The 22,469-nt window shown below is 42.3% G+C and overlaps 1 protein-coding gene across 7 annotated transcripts in view; it reads right to left on the bottom strand.

The window, feature by feature from the left end:
• Window positions 1–556: 556 nt before the first annotated feature.
• Window positions 557–22,469, bottom strand: part of kif1b (kinesin family member 1B) — a 110,399-nt gene continuing 88,486 nt past the window's right edge. For all 7 annotated transcript variants that reach the window (XM_042299449.1, XM_042299445.1, XM_042299443.1 and 4 more), the window contains 19 exons: window positions 20,477–20,636; window positions 17,532–17,622; window positions 17,297–17,415; window positions 16,764–16,819; window positions 14,500–14,608; window positions 14,305–14,371; window positions 14,010–14,094; window positions 13,569–13,674; window positions 10,373–10,487; window positions 9,806–9,939; window positions 9,350–9,411; window positions 8,847–8,992; window positions 8,364–8,630; window positions 6,516–6,587; window positions 6,249–6,370; window positions 5,658–5,810; window positions 5,130–5,322; window positions 4,776–4,894; window positions 557–4,323 (listed from right to left, as the gene is read on the bottom strand). In XM_042299449.1, the coding sequence (XP_042155383.1) occupies window positions 4,281–4,323; window positions 4,776–4,894; window positions 5,130–5,322; window positions 5,658–5,810; window positions 6,249–6,370; window positions 6,516–6,587; window positions 8,364–8,630; window positions 8,847–8,992; window positions 9,350–9,411; window positions 9,806–9,939; window positions 10,373–10,487; window positions 13,569–13,674; window positions 14,010–14,094; window positions 14,305–14,371; window positions 14,500–14,608; window positions 16,764–16,819; window positions 17,297–17,415; window positions 17,532–17,622; window positions 20,477–20,636 (2,219 nt within the window). In that variant the 3' untranslated portion in view covers window positions 557–4,280. The remainder of the gene's footprint in view (window positions 4,324–4,775; window positions 4,895–5,129; window positions 5,323–5,657; window positions 5,811–6,248; window positions 6,371–6,515; window positions 6,588–8,363; window positions 8,631–8,846; window positions 8,993–9,349; window positions 9,412–9,805; window positions 9,940–10,372; window positions 10,488–13,568; window positions 13,675–14,009; window positions 14,095–14,304; window positions 14,372–14,499; window positions 14,609–16,763; window positions 16,820–17,296; window positions 17,416–17,531; window positions 17,623–20,476; window positions 20,637–22,469) is intronic.

A 22,469-nucleotide genomic window follows, 5' to 3' on the forward strand; every position in this document is an offset into this window, starting at 1 on the left:
AGTTCTTTTTAATACTAAGTTGAAATTGTGTACCAATACTGAAATATAAAAGCCTGTTTAATTAACTGAATTTCCCTTTATAGATCACATGGAGAATTCAATATATATATAAAAAAATTGTGAATAAAGGCTTGCTAAAGTGCCAATATTCAGCATTTTGACATGCACCTCCAACCCGGTGTCACTTCTTGGAAGATTTCAAACCATTTAATCCAACAATTTCTCCAAGTTTCACCATTCACCCTCTGATGGTATGGATAACTTGGTATTAGGTCACCAGAGAAACCCAGATTCAAATAAAAGGTCATATTTATCAAATTAATATAGACAGGATACTGTTTTGGCTGGGGTTAAAATTACCCTAAAGGATTTGTATTTGATTAAGACCATATTGACACTGAAACACTAAATAATGAGTGAGATTAATCAAGTTGATTGACAAAGTCATGAAAAACACATTGAATAAACAACCTCTTAAATAGGATTAAAAATAGGCCTCTGGGATCAAAATGACCCCAGTCAGTAGCATGATAAAGGATGAGACGAATAGATTGAATTTATTCTGCTTATGCACGGGTTGTACTTTTATTGTTACCTCATTCACTAAACAGCTCAATGGTGCAAGATTACCATACACAGAATTAGGACATCTGCATGACACATCTAGGCTATACAGCGAATGGATTATGATTATTACAAATACAGGAAACATATTTACATTTTAATTCAAGCCCCATACAACACAGATATTTACAAAATAAGTATGAAAATGAAGCCAATCTGACAAATAATGTACAGTGATAATGTCGTGGTTTGTCATTTTTGTGAACAAATCAGAAGGAATGTCAGTTAAAAACAAATAAGTCTTCTGACTGGGGTCAGTGGGGAAGATGCAAAATATCATGGCTAGTTTTGTTTTAAAGGCAGCATGGGAAAGCGTTGAGGTGAAGACATCTTGAGAAACAATGGTATAGTGGTATACTGTAATTTTGGATGCCTAACAACAATAGCTACTTCTTAATATACTCCCTGATATTAGAAAAACAAACAAGAAATAACAAAAAGCGCAACTGCAACATTCTAGATGGCTAGCTATCACTAATATGGTTTAAGTTCAAAAGCAAACTTATTTCAGACTACTTTCTAAAAGGAAGCACTAAAGTGACCCATCTCCCTACAACTGGGCTAAAATGGGTCACATTTTAGTTCCTTTTTGATAAATGGAAATAATACACAGCAACATCCTGATAGTACATTCAACTTTCTATTCAAACTGCCTCAGCTTGCAAATGCTGCACGCCATCATTTGGTTCATTTGTAGTGAAACAACTGAAATTGAGCAGACTTTATTTGATCAGTTAGTTATACCTTTTATTATTCTGTGCAAAGAGCTGCAAACTAATATATACATTGCAAAACGATAAATACAGATGAAACAATCCATAATAATATCTATCATATAGATTAGTTGCCAAGTGGAAATCTTTGCTTTGACAGGTAATCATATCACTATGTTAATATTAGCTCATACATGTCATTATTCAATACAGTGAAGTTAATGGGAGGTAAACTTTGCTTTTGATCAGTGCATAGAGGCTGCTCTGTCATCTTGGAGGTTGAGGAAAGCTTGTCCTCCTACAACTAATCATTTTTCAGTAAGGATACCCTGACATGGAGAACCATTTCTGCAGCTCTTAAAGTAACAATCCAACAACGAGCCAAAGGTTTTTCTATCTGCCCTGCTATAGGTTGGTTGACCTGAGGGCAGAATGTCTTTCAGCGATTTTCATCTGTTCTGAGAAAATGTTGTCGAAGAATTTCCAAACTGAAAAATTGTCTTAATTTTAGCAAATAACTTCATGATGCCCCAAACACAGAGGCTTGTCCACAATTGTCACTGTCTCTACACACTCAAACTTCAACTTATCTTTGCAGTGTGCCGAGGGCAAAAGGAACTACTGGTTGGTTGGCCAGAGCCATCTCATAGCCCTCTGAATATTCCATTCTTTACATACGTACAGTACAAAGCAACCAAATGTAGAGACAGAGCCCCCATTTTAATGTCACTTCATAATTTTGAGGGACCTAAAAAGTGTGGCCGCAGTTGACCTATTGTGACGAGCAGAGCAAATATTTTCATAAATAATATCAGAAAAAGCATCAGAGCATATTCTATCCCTTTGATCCCAGACAGTGGTCTATAGTTAGTAAACATTAGCAGTCTCAGAGATACTCATCAACACATCATCATGCACACTGCCCAGCTAACACATTTTGGTTCCCAGAATATTACGGGAACTTTTTTTTTTAGGTTGTGAAACGTTCTGTGTTAGCTGGGTGGTAACCAATCAACCTGGTCACTTTCTTACCAATACTTACGTTAAAAGACCTCGTATTTACTGCCGGTGCTAAGATTCAATCAATCTTGGCTTGAATATGTCTGGTCTGCTCTATAGTCTTGCTATAGTTATTAGTTATATGTAAATGTGCAAAATAATGTTAAAACATAGCTGGATAAAACTTCACTTCTTTTGCATTTTTTCCATGATTTCATATCAAAATCCATTATGGAATGACCGCATAGTATAAAATAATCAACAGTGCTAATAAAAAAAATAACTTATGAGTAGTTAGCGGAGTTAATGAGGTTTAGATTCAAGAAAGAATAACAAAAGCAAAATATGGGATTCTGTGGGAAATCCGCCCCACCCTGTTTGTTCACCAATTCACCCGAAGAAACACAGTACCTGATGGTTTTCATGAGAGTGAATGGACCAGATACAGGCTATCATCTGGTCTATTTCTGCAAGGCAACACACTACAACCTTCACCAAATAACTACCAAGGGGGTCAAGGCTATTCAACCCTACTGAGTTCCCTTGGTTCCTTTCATTTGCACTGTGTTATGTCTTTAGTTGTTACACAAGGATGCGATGATAAAACACTGAATAAATGCTGAGGTCCAGTGTGGCTATGTGAGCCGACTAGCCATGAACCTAAATAGAGCAGTGTAGGAAAAGCACTAAGAGTAAGACTAACACATTCTAAGAGGAATGTCTTTTAAATCCTTAATGAGAGGTGACTAGCACAAGGATCCTGGAACATTATGTACAAATGACATTCTCCTCACAGTACTGTCCTCCCTCTATCGGTAACTTGGTATATTCCTGCTCTATTTATCTATCTATTCAATGACTGAGATATCAAGGACAGCTGAACTGGCAAAAGAGTAGAGGGGTGTTCAGTAATGTATTTTCATGGGAATAGTTCAATTTAATATTTTCAATACTGAATCGTGTTTATTTTGCTAGTTGTATTTCTAATGTCATTCTCCTATACGCCAAATCGCTTTGAAAGTCCTTGCAGGTAGACAGGCAGCAATGCTTAAATTTGGGGTTGATTTGTGTATACAGAGGTCAAAACAGTAGGACATGGATACCACGTGGATAACAATAGCGTTTCTCCAATGCTGCAATAATGTCTAACTGAAAATGGCAATCTTTACCAACAGTTGTTTTCCCGTTCGGTATTTCACACAAAAATTCAGGGGAGTGGGGGGTGGTGTATGAGGGCTAGATTATACTGAGGGGCAGAGGCCCAATGCAAAGTCTCGTAGACTGAAAACCTGTTTTCACTAGCAGCAATAGTTCTTGAACCAGCGGTGCTTTCTGTTGGAGAGCGTAAACTGATATTTCTCATGTAGTTCCTCATTTTTTTTGTTTCCCAGTAGTTTTTTAACTGTCATATGTGATATTTTTGGTGTGTAAAATAAGCAAACCTGGTCTTCTCCTGAGGAATGCTGCTGTTGTCATGCGGGCGCGTAAAATAAAATATTCTTGATAGACAGCTAACACTGATATAAAGACAATCTTTACAGACGATTAGTAAACTTAAAGAGAGTGGTCAGAACCTGTTTCTGAAGAATCGTGCACATACAAGTAGACTATTACGACATGCTACTAGTTAGAGGGGTCAGGGAAGGGTAATGACGACAAAGCGAAACAAAACACGAAAACGAATCCCAAACGAAAACACGAGAGGCTGGGAGAGGGAAATAGAGAAGGGGGAGAGTTGGGGGTGTTGGAGGGTTGGATAGGGGGTAAGCAGATTTTCAGGAACTTAAACTTTTAGTTGCTTGAGAGGAGACTTAAGCCACAAGTCTACGTACAAGAGAAAACCGTCAAGAATCACAATGGTTAATAAGTGTTAACACTTGGTATGTGTTCCAAGGCTAGTCTGAAGAATAGGAGCCATGTTTTCCTGCACACAGACGAACTCTATCAGTTCTTCAGCAGACCAGAGCGCCTTCTCGCCAACTTGGACCTGTGAGTTGAAGGAAAAACAACAACCGTAAGCAAAAAACAACATACGTATATATCCCACCAAATTGGGTGCTGGGCTAAAAAAAAAGGTAGATTAGAGCACTGGAAAAATGTTGTAAACGTACACTAAAGCAATAAGCTTTACTTTACAGGCAAAGGTATATCAAAATAAACAATTATAGAAAATGAAATAATTTCTCTATGGGTAGCATCAGAGCCTTATCAACATCAGTACTCTCAGTAGTCTTCTATGGGTTCTATTCAATGGTAATGCTTAAATCACTAAGGGCTGGTTTCTTGAACCCAAATCAAGCCTAGACTTAAATGCACTTTCTATGGACATTCTCCATTGAGAATGTTTTTTACTCCAGGACTAAGCATGAACTGGGTACAAGGAAACGGGTCCTAAATAGCTGACAATGTTGTATTTCTAGTTAGGGGACAGTACAGTACCTTATTGTTCCTGCTAGAAGCGGGTTGAAGGCGTATAGCCAGTCGTTCATGTCTTTGTCATTGTTGGCCTGGAGCAGGATCCCTCTGTGCTTTGTGCACACAGCAAATGTGTTGGGTGTCTAGAGAGGATTCAAACAGCACACGAGGAAGCTAGTTACCCTTGTGGCAAGCCATTTACACATGTAAGGGCATTATGTGCCATTGTTGTTCAACCCGAAGAGCTCGTATCAATCCTGTTCTACTCTTAAAACTCCACATTGTGCGTGGGTATAGTGTTGACCCATCAAAATGCCTGTACATGCCAAACAGGTGAAAGTCGCTTGTGTTTGTGTGCGCACGTGCATGTGGGCCCACCTTGAGCATGGCCTGCTGGTCCTCGCTGTACTCCACCTGGGCAGTGGACAGGTTGAGCACTCCCCTTTCCACCGGGTCCTTGTCGTTGTTGTAGATAAACACGTAAGGCCGGCGCACCACCACAAAGTGCTTCACCCACGAGTTAGACCGCGGCTCCATGAAGCTCAGGAAACCCTTCTTGGACACCACAGACCTGTGGTGGGAGAGAACAGGGGCTCAGTTCGATTCATTGGGTTTTAGCTATGAAACTATGACAACCACTCGAACATGCAGGGTTAACAATAGGAGTTAGTCTAGCCACTCACCAAACCTATACTCTATGTAAATGTATTGCATTATGCTATATGGTTGTCTGCATGAATACTGTATGCATGTGTGTCTAATGCATTATGTTTGGAACGTTTGTGACGTGCTGTCTATCTGTGTGTATATGCATACTGGCATGCCATATGATTAAAAAAAACAATTAAGTGATCGTCATCATCATGCCCACTGCTAACACAAGGGGGACAAGGAGATAGCAGTTACCCAGGTCTCATCTCCTCGATGTCGGGCACCAGGTTGAGGAACTCGTTTTTGCCGGCTCGAGCCAGATAAGACGTCTCCAGGGTGGGCACCATGGGGAAGTTCTCATAGTCCGAGCAGGAGGGGCTGGAGGCGCGAGAATTGGCTTCTGGGGTCCTGGGAAACAATGAAGAGCGTCAGTCTGATGTTACTAAGAATTAAATATTCAAAACTAATCACATATTTAGAAGCACTTCAGAAACATTTTAACTGTAGGGTGTGTCCCAGAATATAGTATACAAACCTGTGGCTCGGACATGAATATTTAGCCTATTTCTTATGACTGTTTTAAATGGTTGTAACAGTATATAGGAGGCTTAAAGTTCCACTCCCTCAATTATGCACAAAAGTGTATACCAGGTTTGTGAAGCTCAAGTGTTATTGGTTTATATGGAGTGGTCAATACTGGATGTCATTTAGAATGGGAGAGGTGTGTTCATTTCAAATGGAGTCCACTATATTTATTCTACTATAGTCTATTGGATTCTACTATATGTATTCTACTATAGTCTAATGGATTCTACTGTAATGGAGTCTACTATAATAGAGTCTTACTTCTGATCCACGGAGCTACAGCGGGAGTCAGCCAGAGAGGGGCAGGTGGAGGAGGGGGTGAGGGTGGCACTGCTGAAGCTGGTCACCGACGGGTCACGGCCCATGGGGGAGATGTCTGACAGCTTGAGCGAGAGAGCGGAAACAAGGAAGGGGAGATTAAGACAGTAGTAACCACACTGATTTGGTGAAATTTAGTTAACAGAACAACATGACATTGTCTGCCAAGGCATTGCAGCTTGTTATCGATCCACCTCTACTGTATCTCACCTTGCAGTCACTGATGCTGTTGCACACCTGGTTGTATTCACTGTTGAAAGTGTGGGTCAGAAGGCGGAGGCACTACAGGACAACAGATAATATGGTGAATGTTATGTTGTGTACATTGTGTCCTATTCGTTGTGAAATGTTTGTTGTTGACTTTATGGATATGATTCTGCTGCAAAACCAAGTTGCCCTTGAGGGACAATACAGTTTTCTACTATGAGTTATTCCAGTGCTGGGCTCAAATTCACAACAAACCAGTGGGCTCCCACAGTTGACAGTGCATGTCAGAGCGAAAACCAAGCCATGAGGTCGAAGGAATTGTTTATAGAGCTCCGAGACAGGATTGTGTCAAGACACAGATCTGGTGAAGGGTACCAAAAAATGTCTGCAGCATTGAAGATCCCCAAGAACACAGTGGCCTCCAGCATTCTTAAATGGAAGAAGTTTGGAACCACCGAGACCCCTCCTAGAGCCGGCTGCCCGGCCAAACTGAGCAATCGGCGGAGAAGGTCCTTGGTCAGGGAGGTGACGAAGAACCCCGTGGTCACTGACAGAGCTCCAGAGTTCCTCTGTGAAGATGGGAGAACCTTCCAGAAGGACAACCATCACTGCAGCACTCCACCAATCAGCAGGCCTTCATGGTAGAGTGGCCAGATGGAAGCCACTCCTCAGTAAAAGGCACATTACAGCCTTTTCAAGATTCTCTGGTCTGATGAAACCAAGATTGAACTCTATGGCCTGAATGCCAAGCACCACATCTGGAGGAAACCTGGCACCATCCCTACGGTGAAACATGGTGGTGGCAGCATCATGTTGTGGGGATGTTTTTCAGAGGCATGGATTGGGAGACTAGTCAGGATTAACGGAAAGATGAACGGAGCAAAGTACAGAGATATCCTTGATGAAAACCTGCTCCAGAGCGCTCAGGACCTCAGACTGGGGTGAAAGTTCACCTTCCAACAGGACAACAACCCTAAGCACACAGCCAAGACAATGCAGGATTGGCTTTGGGACAAGTCTCAGAATGTCCTTGAGTGGCCCAGCCAGAGCCCAGACTTGAACCTGATCGAACATATCTGGAAAGACCTGAACATAGCTGTGCAGTGACGCTCCCCATCCAACCTGACAGAGCTTGAGGGGATCTGCAGAGAAGAATGGGAGAAACTCCCCAAATACAGGTGTGCCAAGCTTGTAGCGTCATACCCAAGAAGACTCAAGGCTGTAATTGCTGCCAAAGACGCCTCAAAGTACTGAGTAAAGGGTCTGAATACTTATGTAAATGTAATATTTCCGTTTTTTATTTTTAATACATTTTCAAAAAAATCTGTTTTTGCTGTGGCATTGTGGGGTATTCTGTATAGATTGATAAGGGAAAAACACAAATTAATCTATTTTATAAAAAGGCTGCAATGTAACAAAATGTTGAAAAAGTCCAGGGGTCTGAATACTTTCCAAATGATTTAGGATTTAGGTCAGTCAGCTGGCCAACTCATTGACCCTGCTTTCTGGAACACCCCACCCCATTCCTTTGTTGGGGACCATGTGCAGTACAACTTTAGCAGGTACAGTTTGTAAACCATTAAAACAGGGTCATATTCATTAGGCATCGAACAAAAGAAAATGGACTGAAACAGAGAGACTACTTGGACATAAACTGTCATTTCCATTTTCCTTTAAAACATTTTCCTTGCATGCCCTAATGAATATAACCCTGGGGTGTATTTATTCGTGCAAACCGTACCTACTGAAAACAAGTGTTTCTTATTGGACAAGTTCAGGTTAATCCCTCCCAGTTTCAGCCCATTTATAAAATTCTTTGTTTCCCCATCTCCTTCCTCCCTCACTCCTCACCTTGGTGGCCAGCTCCTTCTCGCGGTCCACCAGGCTCTCGATGTCGGCGGAGTCGTAGCCACTGCTCTCGCTGGGTGTGATTGCACTCTCGAAGGTGGTGCTGGAGATCTGGGAGGAGATGGAGGTGGAGGTGCTCAGGGTGCCGCTGCTCATGCTAGGCGACAGTGACTCGCTCAGGGACTTGCTGGTGGGCCCCCCAGGGCCTGTAGCTGGAGCAGTCTCCACCAGCTTCTCTCTCAGCAGCAGCAGGTGACGCGTCTTCTCCACCTGGAGGGGGAAGGAAAAGGAACGAAGCATGAGAGAGTTTGAAATTAATTTGATCCAAATTGCGCACTATACAGGGAAGAGGGCTTTGGTCAAACGTATAATTCATGATACAGGACATAGGGCTCTGGTCTAAAGTAGTGCACTACATAGGATTTTTTTAGTTGTTGCCATTTCAGGCTTCCCTTTGCCCTCAACACTCTCAAAGTGCTCAGTCACCTCATGCAGCTGCTCCATTTTCTCCAGCTCCCATTGGTGCTCCAAGATGAGGCTGTCTCCTCTGGGCCTCCAGCCAGCCAGGTTCTCCTCTCCCCGGACGTAGGCCACAGAAGTGTCCAGAATCTTCCTCCTCCGCCGCTGCATACCTGAGTAGCAAACAAACACGCACTTCTCAGTATATAGTGGAAGGGGGGAGAGATACAAAGAGCTAGAGAGAGAGCATGCAGACATGGATCCTGTCATGAATTTAAACCAGCTCTGATTAAGACATAAGAAGGTTGAAACGTCACTACCTCCGAGGGTGCCTGTTATATCAATACACAACTGTTTGTCTGGACTTATACCAAGCACACACAAGCGCTATAGAGAACAGGGGAGTGGAGAGGAGTATGTTTGGGGGGTATATTTTAGCTATCCTCTGCTATTAAGTTTGGTTCATAGATAAGGCCAACAGTGCTTTTATCCCAATACCAACAGTGTTTTGAGAGAGAGATTACACTAACCTGGGCTTCCTGTGTCAGACATCTTGCACAAGCTCAGCTCATAGATGCCAGTCACTCTGTTGCTGTAATACGAAACACAAGAGGTTATATTAGGGTGTTGTTCATCAAGGTCGTATCTTAAGGCTGAATACAAAATGGCAGATAGCTGATTATTTGTGAACATAGATAACCGACAGCTGTGTATTAGTCATACACAGGAGGTTGGTGGCACCTTAATTGGGGAGGACAGGCTCGTGGTAATGGCTGGAGCAGAATTGTTGGAATGGTATTTGATGCCATTCCATTTGCTCCGTTCCAGGCATTATTATGAACTGTCCTCCCCTCAGCAGCCTCTACTGGAGTCATAAAGGGTGTACACAAAATGGCTGACAGCTGCTTATTTGTCAACTTAGATATCTGACAGCTGTCTACGAGTCATATAGAAGGTGGACACAACATGACTGTCAGATGCCTTACCAGTCAGGGGTCTTGGAGTAGCCGCTTCCAAAGAGGTTCCTCAGGGAGCGGGGAGGGGAGATCTTGGCGTCTCGGGAGTAGAAGACCATGCAGATGTCTTTGGTAATAATGGCAGGCTGAATGCAGTGGTCGAGCTGTGGAGTGGAGAAACGGTTAGCATGTTAGCGCCCAAGCTCCTGAGTGCAGAGCACTGTACATGAGTGGATACTGTAACACTACTGTATATAGTGCTTATGGGGCTGTTATACATCATTATTCACAATACATTCTTATTTACATGTATGCAGCCCTTTTAAGTATGGCCGAATAAGAATATCTGTATAATAGCAGTACATGTTTATAAGTTTGATTTACCTACAAGTGTCCTTGACATTTATCAATTATAGATATCATTTAACGTGTTTCATTGATGTTAATTGTCATCTGCAAATAAAATCCCTAAATCCTAAGCAGTAGGCCTAGAGACGGTAGATTATGTTTTATTAATACACAATACCAATTCATTATTGAGACAGGATTCCCTAGGTTAGTGGATACAGTAAAATCAAGATGGCAGACAGGGCTGACCTCCAGGTATGCAGACAGGGTCATGAAGATCTTCTCTCCATAGGGAGTGACTCGGTTGAGCAGAAGGGAGTTGTGCAGAGAGCTGTCCCACACAGCCTCGAATCTGTAGAAGGTCCTGAGAGGAAAAGATGAGGTCAGTAATCTCCACGTTTACAGACTGAGGCCACGTCTGAAATGACAACCTATTTCCTGTCAAGCACACTACTTTTGTGCATTAGAAGCAGTGTATTATAGGCAATAGGGTGTCTGTGGCTAAAAGTAGTGCACTGTATAGCTGCCATTTTGGCCGCACCCTGGTGGATCATTTCAACTGTGTGGGACATTTCTAAAATGGCTGTTCAGTGTCACAATGAGGCTGGTTGTGGTTCCGCCAAGGTTCTCTCCTTTATATCACAATAGAGGTGTGAGAGTAAGCAACCAACAGTTCATAATATAGCCTGATGTAGCAGCGTAATCTACTCACTGAAGGTTAGAGAAAAATCACTGGGGTTGGGGTCAATTTAGGTAACCATATTGCACATCAACTATTGCTATGATATTTGCTAGTAGTATTTTGAAAGACTTTGCAAATGCTACCAGAACATCATTTTGTAATAGACAAAGGTCTGTATGGCATGTGGACACAACCAGACACATATTATAGGAAGTAGCCTAGCTGTAACTAAGTTAATAAGTAGCCATGGGGAGTAACTGAAGTAAATGTCAGTGTTATCTACTGCTCTCTCCCCAACTGTTACCAAAACATATAGAGTAGAAAATAGAGCCCAGAGATACGGTACAAATGTTAATATTTGTAACCTAACTTGCTTTTTCTAACTGTTTCTGAGGGGAAATAAAGCTGTATTAAAATGGATGAATTGAAGAGGGGATAATACTGGATTCTAAGCATTATATGACACACCAATGAATCCCTGAACTATGGTTGTGGAAGGGAAAGCACTGCTACACACGCGGTCCTGGTGACAACTAGGAGTGAGGAAACACACGGAGGTGAGACCTGAACAGCACGCACGCTTTGAGCAGGTGTCACGCTACTAAGCAAGTGTGAAAAGCTTGTCAAGAGCTTTGAGTGCTTAAGCTTTTTATAGATAAGGGCCATTTGAATTCTTATGAGGGGAAATTAAGTATGGTCAAAAATAGTGCACTAAACAGGGAATAGGGTGTCATTTGGGATGCATACACACTTGGGAGTGAGGACACCTCATATACGGAAGGGTTCATTCCATTGTGTTGTACTCTTGAAATGTCACAATCTTCATAGTCCGATTGTGCGGTTGATAAAAAACGAATGGCTCTGATTGCAAGACGCCCTGAATAAGATAACTGCTAAATGACTAAAACGTCAACGTAAATCTGTGCTGCGCCTACCTGTTTGTGACGACTGTGTTATGTTTTTTTATTTGTTTTCCCCCGTGGGGAAAATACATTTTGATCCATTGACTTTGTTAGTGTCTGTCAATGAGCAACAGACCAATGGTTTCCAATGAAAGTAGCGGAAGGTGTATTTTTCATTACTCATGTACAAATTCTCTACTAACCACCAGGGGGCACTACATAACCTTTAGTTCGCCTGACCCTGCCCTCATCCCTCAAGGACCCACGATGGCTGACAGACGCTACGCAGGTGTAATAGATTAGTAGAGCATGCTACAAGGACGTTTAATAGCTAGTAGCTAAACTTGCATATGGAGTGATTCCGAAAAGTCCCCACTAAGCCATAGGATAGCATGTTTTACAGTAATTCGTCTTTAGATTCCTATTGCTTTTGTGCAAGACAAAGGGAATTAGCAGTGTGACCTTTTCCAAAGTCAGAAAAGCCTCAGTTAACAAAAGCGTGAATAATAGTCTATGATAGCCGTGATAATAGAATGAAAAAAGGATGAAACTGTCCTCGTTTCACAATGTGATGAAATGACAAATGAGCGCAATCAAAGAGCTGTAGAAAAGAACAATTCCAAGCTAATAGGTTTGTACTGGCTAGAAGGATATTAACCAATGGGAGTGGTATCAAAAGGTGTAAGACAAGAGAACACAAATTAAGAGTTATTACTACAGGCTAAGGGGCAAATCCTAACTTCCCATTGAAATCAATGCATGACTAAGTGACAATTATGACTTAATTGCAGGGTAGGATCCGCCCCAATGTCTATAAAAAGCCAAAGAGAGCCATAAAGCTTATTTCAGAGAATACACTTTATGTTCCTTGGTTGCTGGTACCTAGCAATATCCTTATCAAGACAAAGCCTGAGCAAAATCAAGAGTCCAGCCGCAGCAGGAGAAAAGAAAAGAGAAAGCAGAGAGAGTCAAGCAACACAAACAATGGAGTAAATCAAAAAAGAGAGCAAAATGTTAGCACTGGAAATGAATGTGATTGCCCACATGCAATGATGTCTGTGTACATACATCCAATGTCAGAGCTTATACACACACACAACACTGAAATGGGCCATTTTTGCTGTCTCTTCTAGCCAGGAAAGGCAACCTTGAAAGGCAGTGACGATTCCTTTCAATTTGGACAGAGTTATTCTAATATGAATAACAAAACTGGTATTTTGTTTCTACTTTTCACAGACAACATGCATGCCAATTCAATATCATTACCATATTTCACTATACAGTACAACAAAGATAATCATATATGATTAGAATTCTTAGACTACTAAATAAAATACACTATAGTCCGGTTTCCCGGACACAGAGTCTAGTTTTGGATTACAAAGGCACTTTTACTTGAGAATCTCCATTGAACATACAGATGAAGCCTACTCCTGGACTAAGAAGTATCTGGGAAACGAACCCTAGTCATAAAATCCATCCAAAGACATAATATTCTTATACTGTATGATTATCTTCTATGCCTGTATCCCTGCACCCGATGAGCTAAAACCTAGGCATTAGATTGGGGCGCTAACGCAATTTGATGGTTCTACACTGCCCTACCAAGCAAAAAGGCTTGGTAGGGCAGTGTAGCACCATAGCGTGGAACTGAGAAAAAAGGCTTTTATTTACCTTGGTTTCACAGTAACTTTACGCAGTTACTGCTAACATGACCCCCAATTTCTCCAAAACACAATACAGGCAGGATACTTGTCCACATGATTAAGCATGTATTTAATATAGCAAAAATGACATTGACTCATTTTAGACCAAATGAGCAGTTACTGCCTTTTTGCTTGGTAGGGCAGTATTGGCGTACCTGTTAGCATTGTGGGATGATTTGATATTTTTGGCCGAGATGATGTTGAGGGACAGGACGGCATCTGCTGCCGAGTCGTCCACCTCTGGCTTGTTCCTGATCCGACCTGAGGAAGCAAGCAACACAGGATGTTCTCATGATGATGAAGCCCTGTCTCTCCGGTAACGTCGCCAGACACTGGGGTTCGAGTCAAATTTAATTAAAATCAGTCAGTTCATGAAGTGACTAATTAAAAAAAAATTAATAGCTTTTCTTTGTTTATTTAGACATAATTTAAAATAGTTGCCGCTTTTCAATTATCTTGTCTGGAACCAATGACCTTGGGTAGGCCAGTTGTGTATTTTTGTGCTAACATAGCGGAGGCAAATCCATATGTATTTTACATTTCTCAAGTAAAATTAATGAATTCAGTTGGATTTGCCTTTATTTTGAAGCACTCACCGACAACCAGCTCACGCACGTCCTTCCAGTGGAGCTCACTGCCCTTCTCATGGATGAGGGTGACGGTGATCCGGCGCTGAATCCCCTGCAGCACAAGCAAACAGTCAGTATACCAGTAGCCCAGACACAATGACTGTGAACGTGTCAATATCAACAACGATACCATCATAAACAGTCAAATCATGTAATATTATGAATTATGATCAAAAAGGCTAAACTGATTCCAGATCAGCACTTCTACTCTGAGATTGAGATGCTTTATGAATATGGGCCCTGTGGGGTCACTGTATTGTACCTGATGCAATAGGTAGGTTCCATGGCAGGGCAGTCCTCCACTGTGATCCACCACAGCTGGTATGTACCTACGGAAAGAAGCCAGGGACAAATATAAGTCGAACAGCCAAACCCCTGTGTTTGTATGTGCATGCGTCCGCATGTGTGTATGCTCGTGTGCATGCGACCGTGAGTGCGCCCAGACTTGGACACTCACTCTCCGGTGGGCTCCAGCTCGCTGATCTCGAACCACACCAGCAGGTCGTACTTGCTCACACACTGGCCCAGGTTGGACTTGCTGATGGTGTTGAGCTTGGTGGCTGGTACTGGGGGGAAACGCACACAGAGACCGAGACAGACAGAGAGCGAGTGAGACACGCGCACACAAACCCATTAGACAATCTAAATAGCATGTGGTAACAGAGGTGGCTGCTGAAATAACCTCGAGAGAAACATGAATTCTGCATTTCTTGGAAAAATGAACAGGGGATGATAATCATCATGTACAGTACGTGTCCTACTATTACACACTCAGATTTCTTGGGAGCTGTGGCGTACGTAAACAATGGTTAAATAGATAGTGATGATGACATGCGGAAACTCCTATTATAAGCCTGTAAACATTCACTAATCAATACTCCTTACTGTACTCAAAGGGCTTATTTCACAAGGTACAAAACAACTGTCCAATTCTAAATCCACTACAATTTAATTAAGCCGGGAACACTGCAATCTCCATTTAAATACTATCAAGGAGTGACACTACAACACAGCCTGTCCAAACGCAAATCACAAATACTCTCAATTCTATAGCGCTACACTAGGGGACGTGGGGAGGCTATATGACAGATTACACATTAGAAGCTGTATATCCTGCTGAGTTATCAAACTGCCACATCCTGATTATAACTCCACCTACATGTAAATATTACCTCAACTAACTGGTGCCGCCGCACATCGACTCTGTACCGGTCCCGCCCTGTATATAGTCTCGCTATTGTTATTTCACTGCTGTTCTTGAATTACTTTATTTCTTATTCATATTTTTTAAAACTGCATTGTTGGTTAGGGGCTCGTAAGTAAGCATTTCACTGTAAGGTCTACCTACACCTGCTGTATTTCGGCGCATGTGACTAATAACATTTGATTTACCTCTTTCGCTTTCAACATGATTTTTCTACAGCAGATAGAGATTTGCTATTCAACTATTCACTCAACAATACCAGATATTGTTAAAAGGAAACATCAATTTTTCTGTTCGTGTGTGTTTAGGTAATGGAACTGGAGCCCAAATGGCTTTAGGCCTGTATTCTCATGCCGTCTCATCTCTCTGCAGCAGACACATAGTGAGCAATATGTTGAGAGAGAATGCTAAGAGTGTGCAAAGCTGTAATCAAGGAAAAGTGTGGCTATATTGAAAAATCTCAAATATAGTTTGATGTGTTGATCACTTTTTTGGTTACTACAGGATTCTATATGTGTATTTCATAGTGTTGATGTCTTCACGATTATGTTACTATGTAGAAAACACTACAAATAAATAACCCTGGAATGAGATGTGTCCAAACTTTTGGTTCTTTAAGTATGGTGATGATATCATATTGTGAGGTCCATGGTAATTCCCAGCCCTAAAAGGTATGTGGCTGGTTGGTATGTGAGAGACAGTGGAGGGGACTAGGACTAGAATTGGGCCAGACAAAACTAGGATGCACCACACCGGCCTATGCCAACAACAGCCAGAAGACAAAGCAAAACAAAAGCACAGCACAGGGCTACAGTAGAGTAGCCTGATTCCACATCTGTTTGTGTGTATATATGGTTGTTGTTGATGCAGAACAAACAGATCTGGGACCAGGCTAATAGTACAGCGCATACTGCTGCTACTCCCAGCTACTACTCTCACGGTTCTAATGTCCGCTGTACCAACCATGGTGCCTGGGTACAGTCAGCACGGGGCTGGTGGGCATGGGAAGGAAAGGGAAGTGAGAGAGCTGGTCAGCCCCGTCCTCCAGGCTGGCCACTGCCGTGGATGCTAGGGCATTGGCATGCTCGGACAGCGTGTCCAGCACCTGGCCGGGCACGGAGCCAGTCATCAGGTAACGAATCAACTCTATTTTACGGGCGTGGTCTGAGACGGGGTGTGGGGGGGGGTAGGTCATATGGCGTAGGGGTGGGTGAATGGAAGAGAGAGGGAGTAAGAAAAATGTGGGTGAGTGGAAGAGAGTTTGGGAAAGAGAGATGGATATAGATTTAGTCGAACGGGAAGGACATAGAGGGTGTGGGTGAGTAGTGACAAGGAAATGGGTCAGAAAACAAAATGCCAAAAAAAAGGAAAGAAAGAGGGGAAGATATGAGACATGCAGTTGTGACTGGATATACAGTGTGGTGGCGATTCAAAAAAATTAATTGGATAAAGGGGTTGGAAGATTTTCTGCAATGCTGTCCACGATACTGTCGATGTGGTAAATGAAGAATCCTTACCTGGCTTAGACAGGGGCATTGGAATAGGGTAGTACTTCCTGGCAGCCTGAGGAGGACTACAAACAAACAAAAAGACTACACATTTAGTATTGAATTATATTGATGACACATTTAGTTTAAATTTAATTGCTTTTTGTATGTTTTTGTTTGATGTCATTACTTGAGCTTTTAATGTGATGTTTTTAATGTGTTGGATGTGAGCCTTAAGACATTCTGGCTAATGTTAATTAGATAGACAACAAATCATGGTGTGCTGGTCTGGAATAAAATGATGTAGTACTACAGTAGCAAAAGACCTTGTTAACAAATTGACAGTTGAGAGTGTTGGCTTTACTTTACTACTAGACAACCCATCATTACCAATTCATCATTAATAAAGGTATGTGGGGGTGTGGCATTATGTAGCACCTAGATCCTGGATCAGTTTAGCATTTCTCCTATAGGATTGGAGGGGAAGCTGATCTTGGATCTGTATCTAGGGAAAACCTCACCCTGGAGCATACCGTATGTGTGCAGGTGACCATTCAACCTACCTTATGAGGTCCTGACCGTGCAGGTGCAGAGGGTGCTGCTGGTAGTGACCAAACACCTCAAACACGATGGGCTTGGTTTTGATGTACTCAATGAACGACTCAGTCACCTCCACTGAAATCTACACAACAGGAGGGAATGGGAAAATGAGTCAGCTTTGGGTCATGTTTCTATACCTTTGTGTATGTGAGACGTTTGTGTGGCGTGTACGTGAGCGTGCGTTGTGCATGCACTCACATTCTGGACGTGATAGAAGCCCAGAGGAGTTCCTTTCCCACTGTTCTTCAGAGGCTCTGTGGAGAAGGCTTCGTCGTGACGATGGAGGAAACTGAGGAGCCAACAGATGATGCTTGATTATTACAAATAATAATACTGTACATAAGTAAACTGTTACTAAAAGGTCTATACAAATGAAAGCCGACAGGTATGATTCCTGATGCTGTTGTTATAAGGGTAGGGTGTTAAACACAAGTCATAAGGTCTTATTACCATCCTCTCATAAATGATCCTGACTAAATAACAGCCATTTGGAATTTGTTACATATTACATAAGCCTTATAACATATTATAATAAGACATCATAAAGGCTCATACATGCTTATAACGAGTATTAAACCATTATACCTGTCGACCTTAAGTGTCATCAGTACTTCTGTTCCCCACACACACACGCACACTTCAAAAGTTTTGGGTCACTTAGAAATGTCCTTGTTTTTGAAAGAAAAGCACATTGTGTCCATTAAAATATCATCAAATCGATCAGAAATACAGTGGAGACATTGTTAATGTTGTAAATTACTATTGTAGCTGGAATCAGCTGATTTGATGGAATATCTGCAGTTGAAGCCAGAAGTTTACATACACCTTACCCAAATACTTTCAAACTGAGTTTCACAATTCCTGACATTTAATCCTAGTAAAAATTCCATGTCTTAGGTCAGTTAGGATCACCACTTATTAAGAATGTGGAATGTCAGAATAATAGTAGAGAGCATGATTTATTTCAGCTTTCATTTATTTCATCACATTCCCAGTGGGTCAGAAGTTTACATACGCTCAATTAGTATTTGTTAGCATTGCCTTTAAATTGTTAAACTTTGGTCAAACATTTCAGGAACCTTCCCACAATAAGTTCGGTGAATTTTGTCCTATTCCTCATGACAGAGCTGGTGTAACTGAGTCCGCTTTGTTGGCCTCCTTGCTCGCACGTGCTTTTTCAGGTCTGCCCACACATTTTCTATAGGATTGAGGTCAGGGCTTTGTGATGTCCACTCCAATTCCTTGACTTTGTTGTCCTTAAGCCATTTTGCCACAACTTTGGAAGTATGCTTGGGGTCATTGTCCATTTGGAAGACCCATTTGCGACCAAGCTTGAACTTCCTGACTGATGTCTTGAGAAGTTGCTTCAATATATTCACATAATTTTCCATCCTCATGATGCCATCTATTTTTTTTTTTTTAAGTGCACCAGTCCCTCCTGCTGGAAAGCACCCCACAACATGATGCTGCCACCCCTGTGCTTCACGGTTGGGATGGTGTTCTTCGGCTTGCAAGCGTCCCCCTTTTTCCTCCAAACATAACAATGGTCGTTATTGCCAAGCAGTTCTATTTTCGTTTCATCAGACCAGAGGACATTTCTCCAAAAAGTACGATCTTTGTCCCCATGTGCAGTTGCAAACCGTAGTCTGTCTTTTTTATGGCGGTTTCGGAGCAGTGGCTTCTTCCTTGCTGAGCAGCCTTTCAGGTTATGTTGATATAGGACTCGTTTTACTGAGGATATAGATACTTTTGTACCTGTTTTCCTCCAGCATCTTCCCAAGGTCCTTTGAGTTGTTCTGGGATTGATTTGTACTTTTCACACCAAAGTACGTTCATCTCTAGGAGACAGAATGCAGTATGACGGCAGCGTGGTCCCGTGGTGTTTATACTTGCATACCATTGTTTGTACAGATGAAGGTGGTACCTTCAGGCGTTTGGAAATTGCTCCCAAGGATGACCCAGACTTGTGGAGGTCTACAATTTTCTGAGGTCTTGGCTGATCACTTTTGATTTCCCCATGATGTCAAGCAAAGAGGCACTGAGTTTGAAGGTAGGCCTTGAAATATATCCACAGGTACACCTCCAATTGACTCAGACTTGACAGTCTGTTGTCCTCAGAAATGAAGGCTATTCCATTCGAGAAACTTCCAAGAAACTTAAGATCTTGTACAACGCTGTGTACTACTTCCTTCACAGAACAGCACTCTTCAACAGTGAAGAGGCAACTCTGGGATGCTGGCCTTCTCGGCAGAGTTCCTCTGTCCAGTGTCGGTGTACTTTTGCCAATCTTAATCTTTTCTTTTTATTGGCCAGTCTGAGATATGTTTTTTTCTTTGCAACTCTTGCCTAGAAGGCCAGCATCCCGGAGTTGCCTCTTCACTGTTGACATTGAGACTGGTGTTTTGTGGGTACTATTTAATGAAGCTGCCAGTTGAGGACTTGTGAGGCATCTGTGTTCCTCAAACTAGACTCTAATGTACTTGTCCTCTTGCTCAGTTGTGCACCAGGGTCTCCCAGTCCTCTTTCTATTCTGGTTAGAGCCAGTTTGCGCTGTTCTGTGAAGGGAATATTTTTGATTTCTCAGAACAAGAATAGACTGATGAGTTTCAGAAGAAAGTTCTTTGTTTCTGGACATTTTGAGCCTGTAATTGAACCCACAAATGCTGATGCTCCAGATACTCAACTAGTCTAAAGAAGTACAGTTGTATTGCTTCCTTAATCAGAACAACAGTTTTCAGCTGTGCTAACATAATTGCAAAAGGGTTTACTAATGATCAATTAGCCTTTTAAAATTCTAAACTTGTATTAGCTAACACAACGTGCCATTGGAACACCGGAGTAATGGTTGCTGATAATGGGCCTCTGTACACCTATGTAGATATTCCATAAAAAATCTGCCGTTTCCAGCTGCAATAGTCATTTACAACATTAACAATGTCTATACTGTATTCCTGATCAATTTGATGTTATTTTAAATGGACAAACAAGGACATTTCTGAGTGGCCCCAAACTTTTGAACGGTTACACACACACACACTTTGACAACAGCCCTGATCCTAGATCAGTATGGCAGCGGTGTGCGTGTGCTCCGTAGCCTGTGAGGTTGATCTGAGGACAGATCTGATGACAGCCGATCAACTCACTTGAACTGGCAGAAGATGTCGGCATACTCTGGAAGAATGCCGCTGGCTTGGAGCACGGTCACACGGAAGGTAAAGATACTGCCCACCTCCAGTTGGCCGGCCAGTCCTTCTTCTCGACTAAGCTTAGGGTCAACCAAGTTCCCCTGAACCAGCTTCAGGTCTGTCACAAAACACCCACAGCAAAGGGTTAGAACATGCTGCGGACAGGTACCTACCAGGATGAACACAACGCAAAATATTGTGTGTTATCCTCAATTTTCATACATTTACTTTTCCCCCAATTTCATTATATCCAATTGGTAGTTACAGTCTTGTCCCATCGCTGCAAATCCCCTATGGACTCGGGAGAGGCGAAGATCCGAGAGCCATGTTTCTTGACACACTGCTCGCTTAACCTGTAAGCCATCCGCACCAATCTGTCGGAGGAAACGCCGTCCAACTGGAGTCGTTAGAACGCGATGGGACAAGGACATCCCGGCCGGCCAAACACTCCCCTAACCCATACGACGCTGGGCCAATTGTGTGCCGCTTCATGGGTCTCCAGATCACGGCCTACTGTGACACAGCCTGGGATCGAACCAGGGGCTGTAGTGACGCCTCAAGCACTGCGATGCAGTGCCTTAAACCGCAGTACCACTCGGGAGGCCAGGATTTTAGTGTTTTATTGATAGAGACAGATACAGTGCCTTGCGAAAGTATTCGGCCCCCTTGAACTTTGCAACCTTTTGCCACATTTCAGGCTTCAAACAAAGATATAAAACTATTTTTTTGAGAAGAATCAACAACAAGTGGGACACAATCATGAAGTGGAACGACATTTATTGGATATTTCAAACTTTTTTAACAAATCAAAAACGGAAAAATTGGGCGTGCAAAATTATTCAGCCCCTTTACTTTCAGTGCAGCAAACTCTCTCCAGAAGTTCAGTGAGGATCTCTGAATGATCCAATGTTGACCTAAATGACTAATGATGATAAATACAATCCACCTGTGTGTAATCAAGTCTCTGTATAAATGCACCTGCACTGTGATAGTCTCAGAGGTCCGTTAAAAGCGCAGAGAGCATCATGAAGAACAAGGAACACACCAGGCAGGTCCGAGATACTGTTGTGAAGAAGTTTAAAGCCGGATTTGGTTACAAAAAGATTTCCCAAGCTTTAAACATCCCAAGAAGCACTGTGCAAGCGATAATATTGAAATGGAAGGAGTATCAGACCACTGCAAATCTACCAAGACCTGGCCGTCCCTCTAAACTTTCAGCTCATACAAGGAGAAGACTGATCAGATATGCAGCCAAGAGGCCCATGATCACTCTGGATGAACTGCAGAGATCTACAGCTGAGGTGGGAGACACTGTCCATAGGACAACAATCAGTCGTATATTGCACAAATCTGGCCTTTATGGAAGAGTGGCAAGAAGAAAGCCATTTCTTAAAGATATCCATAATATCCATGTTGTTTAAAGTTTGCCACAAGCCACCTGGGAGACACACCAAACATGTGGAAGAAGGTGCTCTGGTCAGATGAAACCAAAATGGAACTTTTTGCCAACAATGCAAAACGTTATGTTTGGCATAAAAGCAACACAGTCCATCACCCTGAACACACCATCCCCACTGTCAAACATGGTGGTGGCAGCATCATGGTTTGGGCCTGCTTTTCTTCAGCAGGGACAGGGAAGATGGTTAAAATTGATGGGAAGATGGATGGAGCCAAATACAGGACCATTCTGGAAGAAAACCTGATGGAAGACAAATCTCCGTCCCAGTCTCAGGTCTTTTGCAGACTCCAACAAGACAATGATCCAAAACATAAAGCAAAATCTACAATGGAATGGTTCAAAAATAAACATATCCAGGTGTTAGAATGACCAATGGTCAAAGTCCAGACCTGATTCCAATCGAGAATCTGTGGAATGAACTGAAAACTGCTGTTCACAAATGCTCTCCATCCAACCTCACTGAGCTCGAGCTGTTTTGCAAGGAGGAATGGG

This window comes from Oncorhynchus tshawytscha, linkage group LG16 (assembly GCF_018296145.1).
Source record: "Oncorhynchus tshawytscha isolate Ot180627B linkage group LG16, Otsh_v2.0, whole genome shotgun sequence".
NCBI lineage: Eukaryota > Metazoa > Chordata > Actinopteri > Salmoniformes > Salmonidae > Oncorhynchus > Oncorhynchus tshawytscha.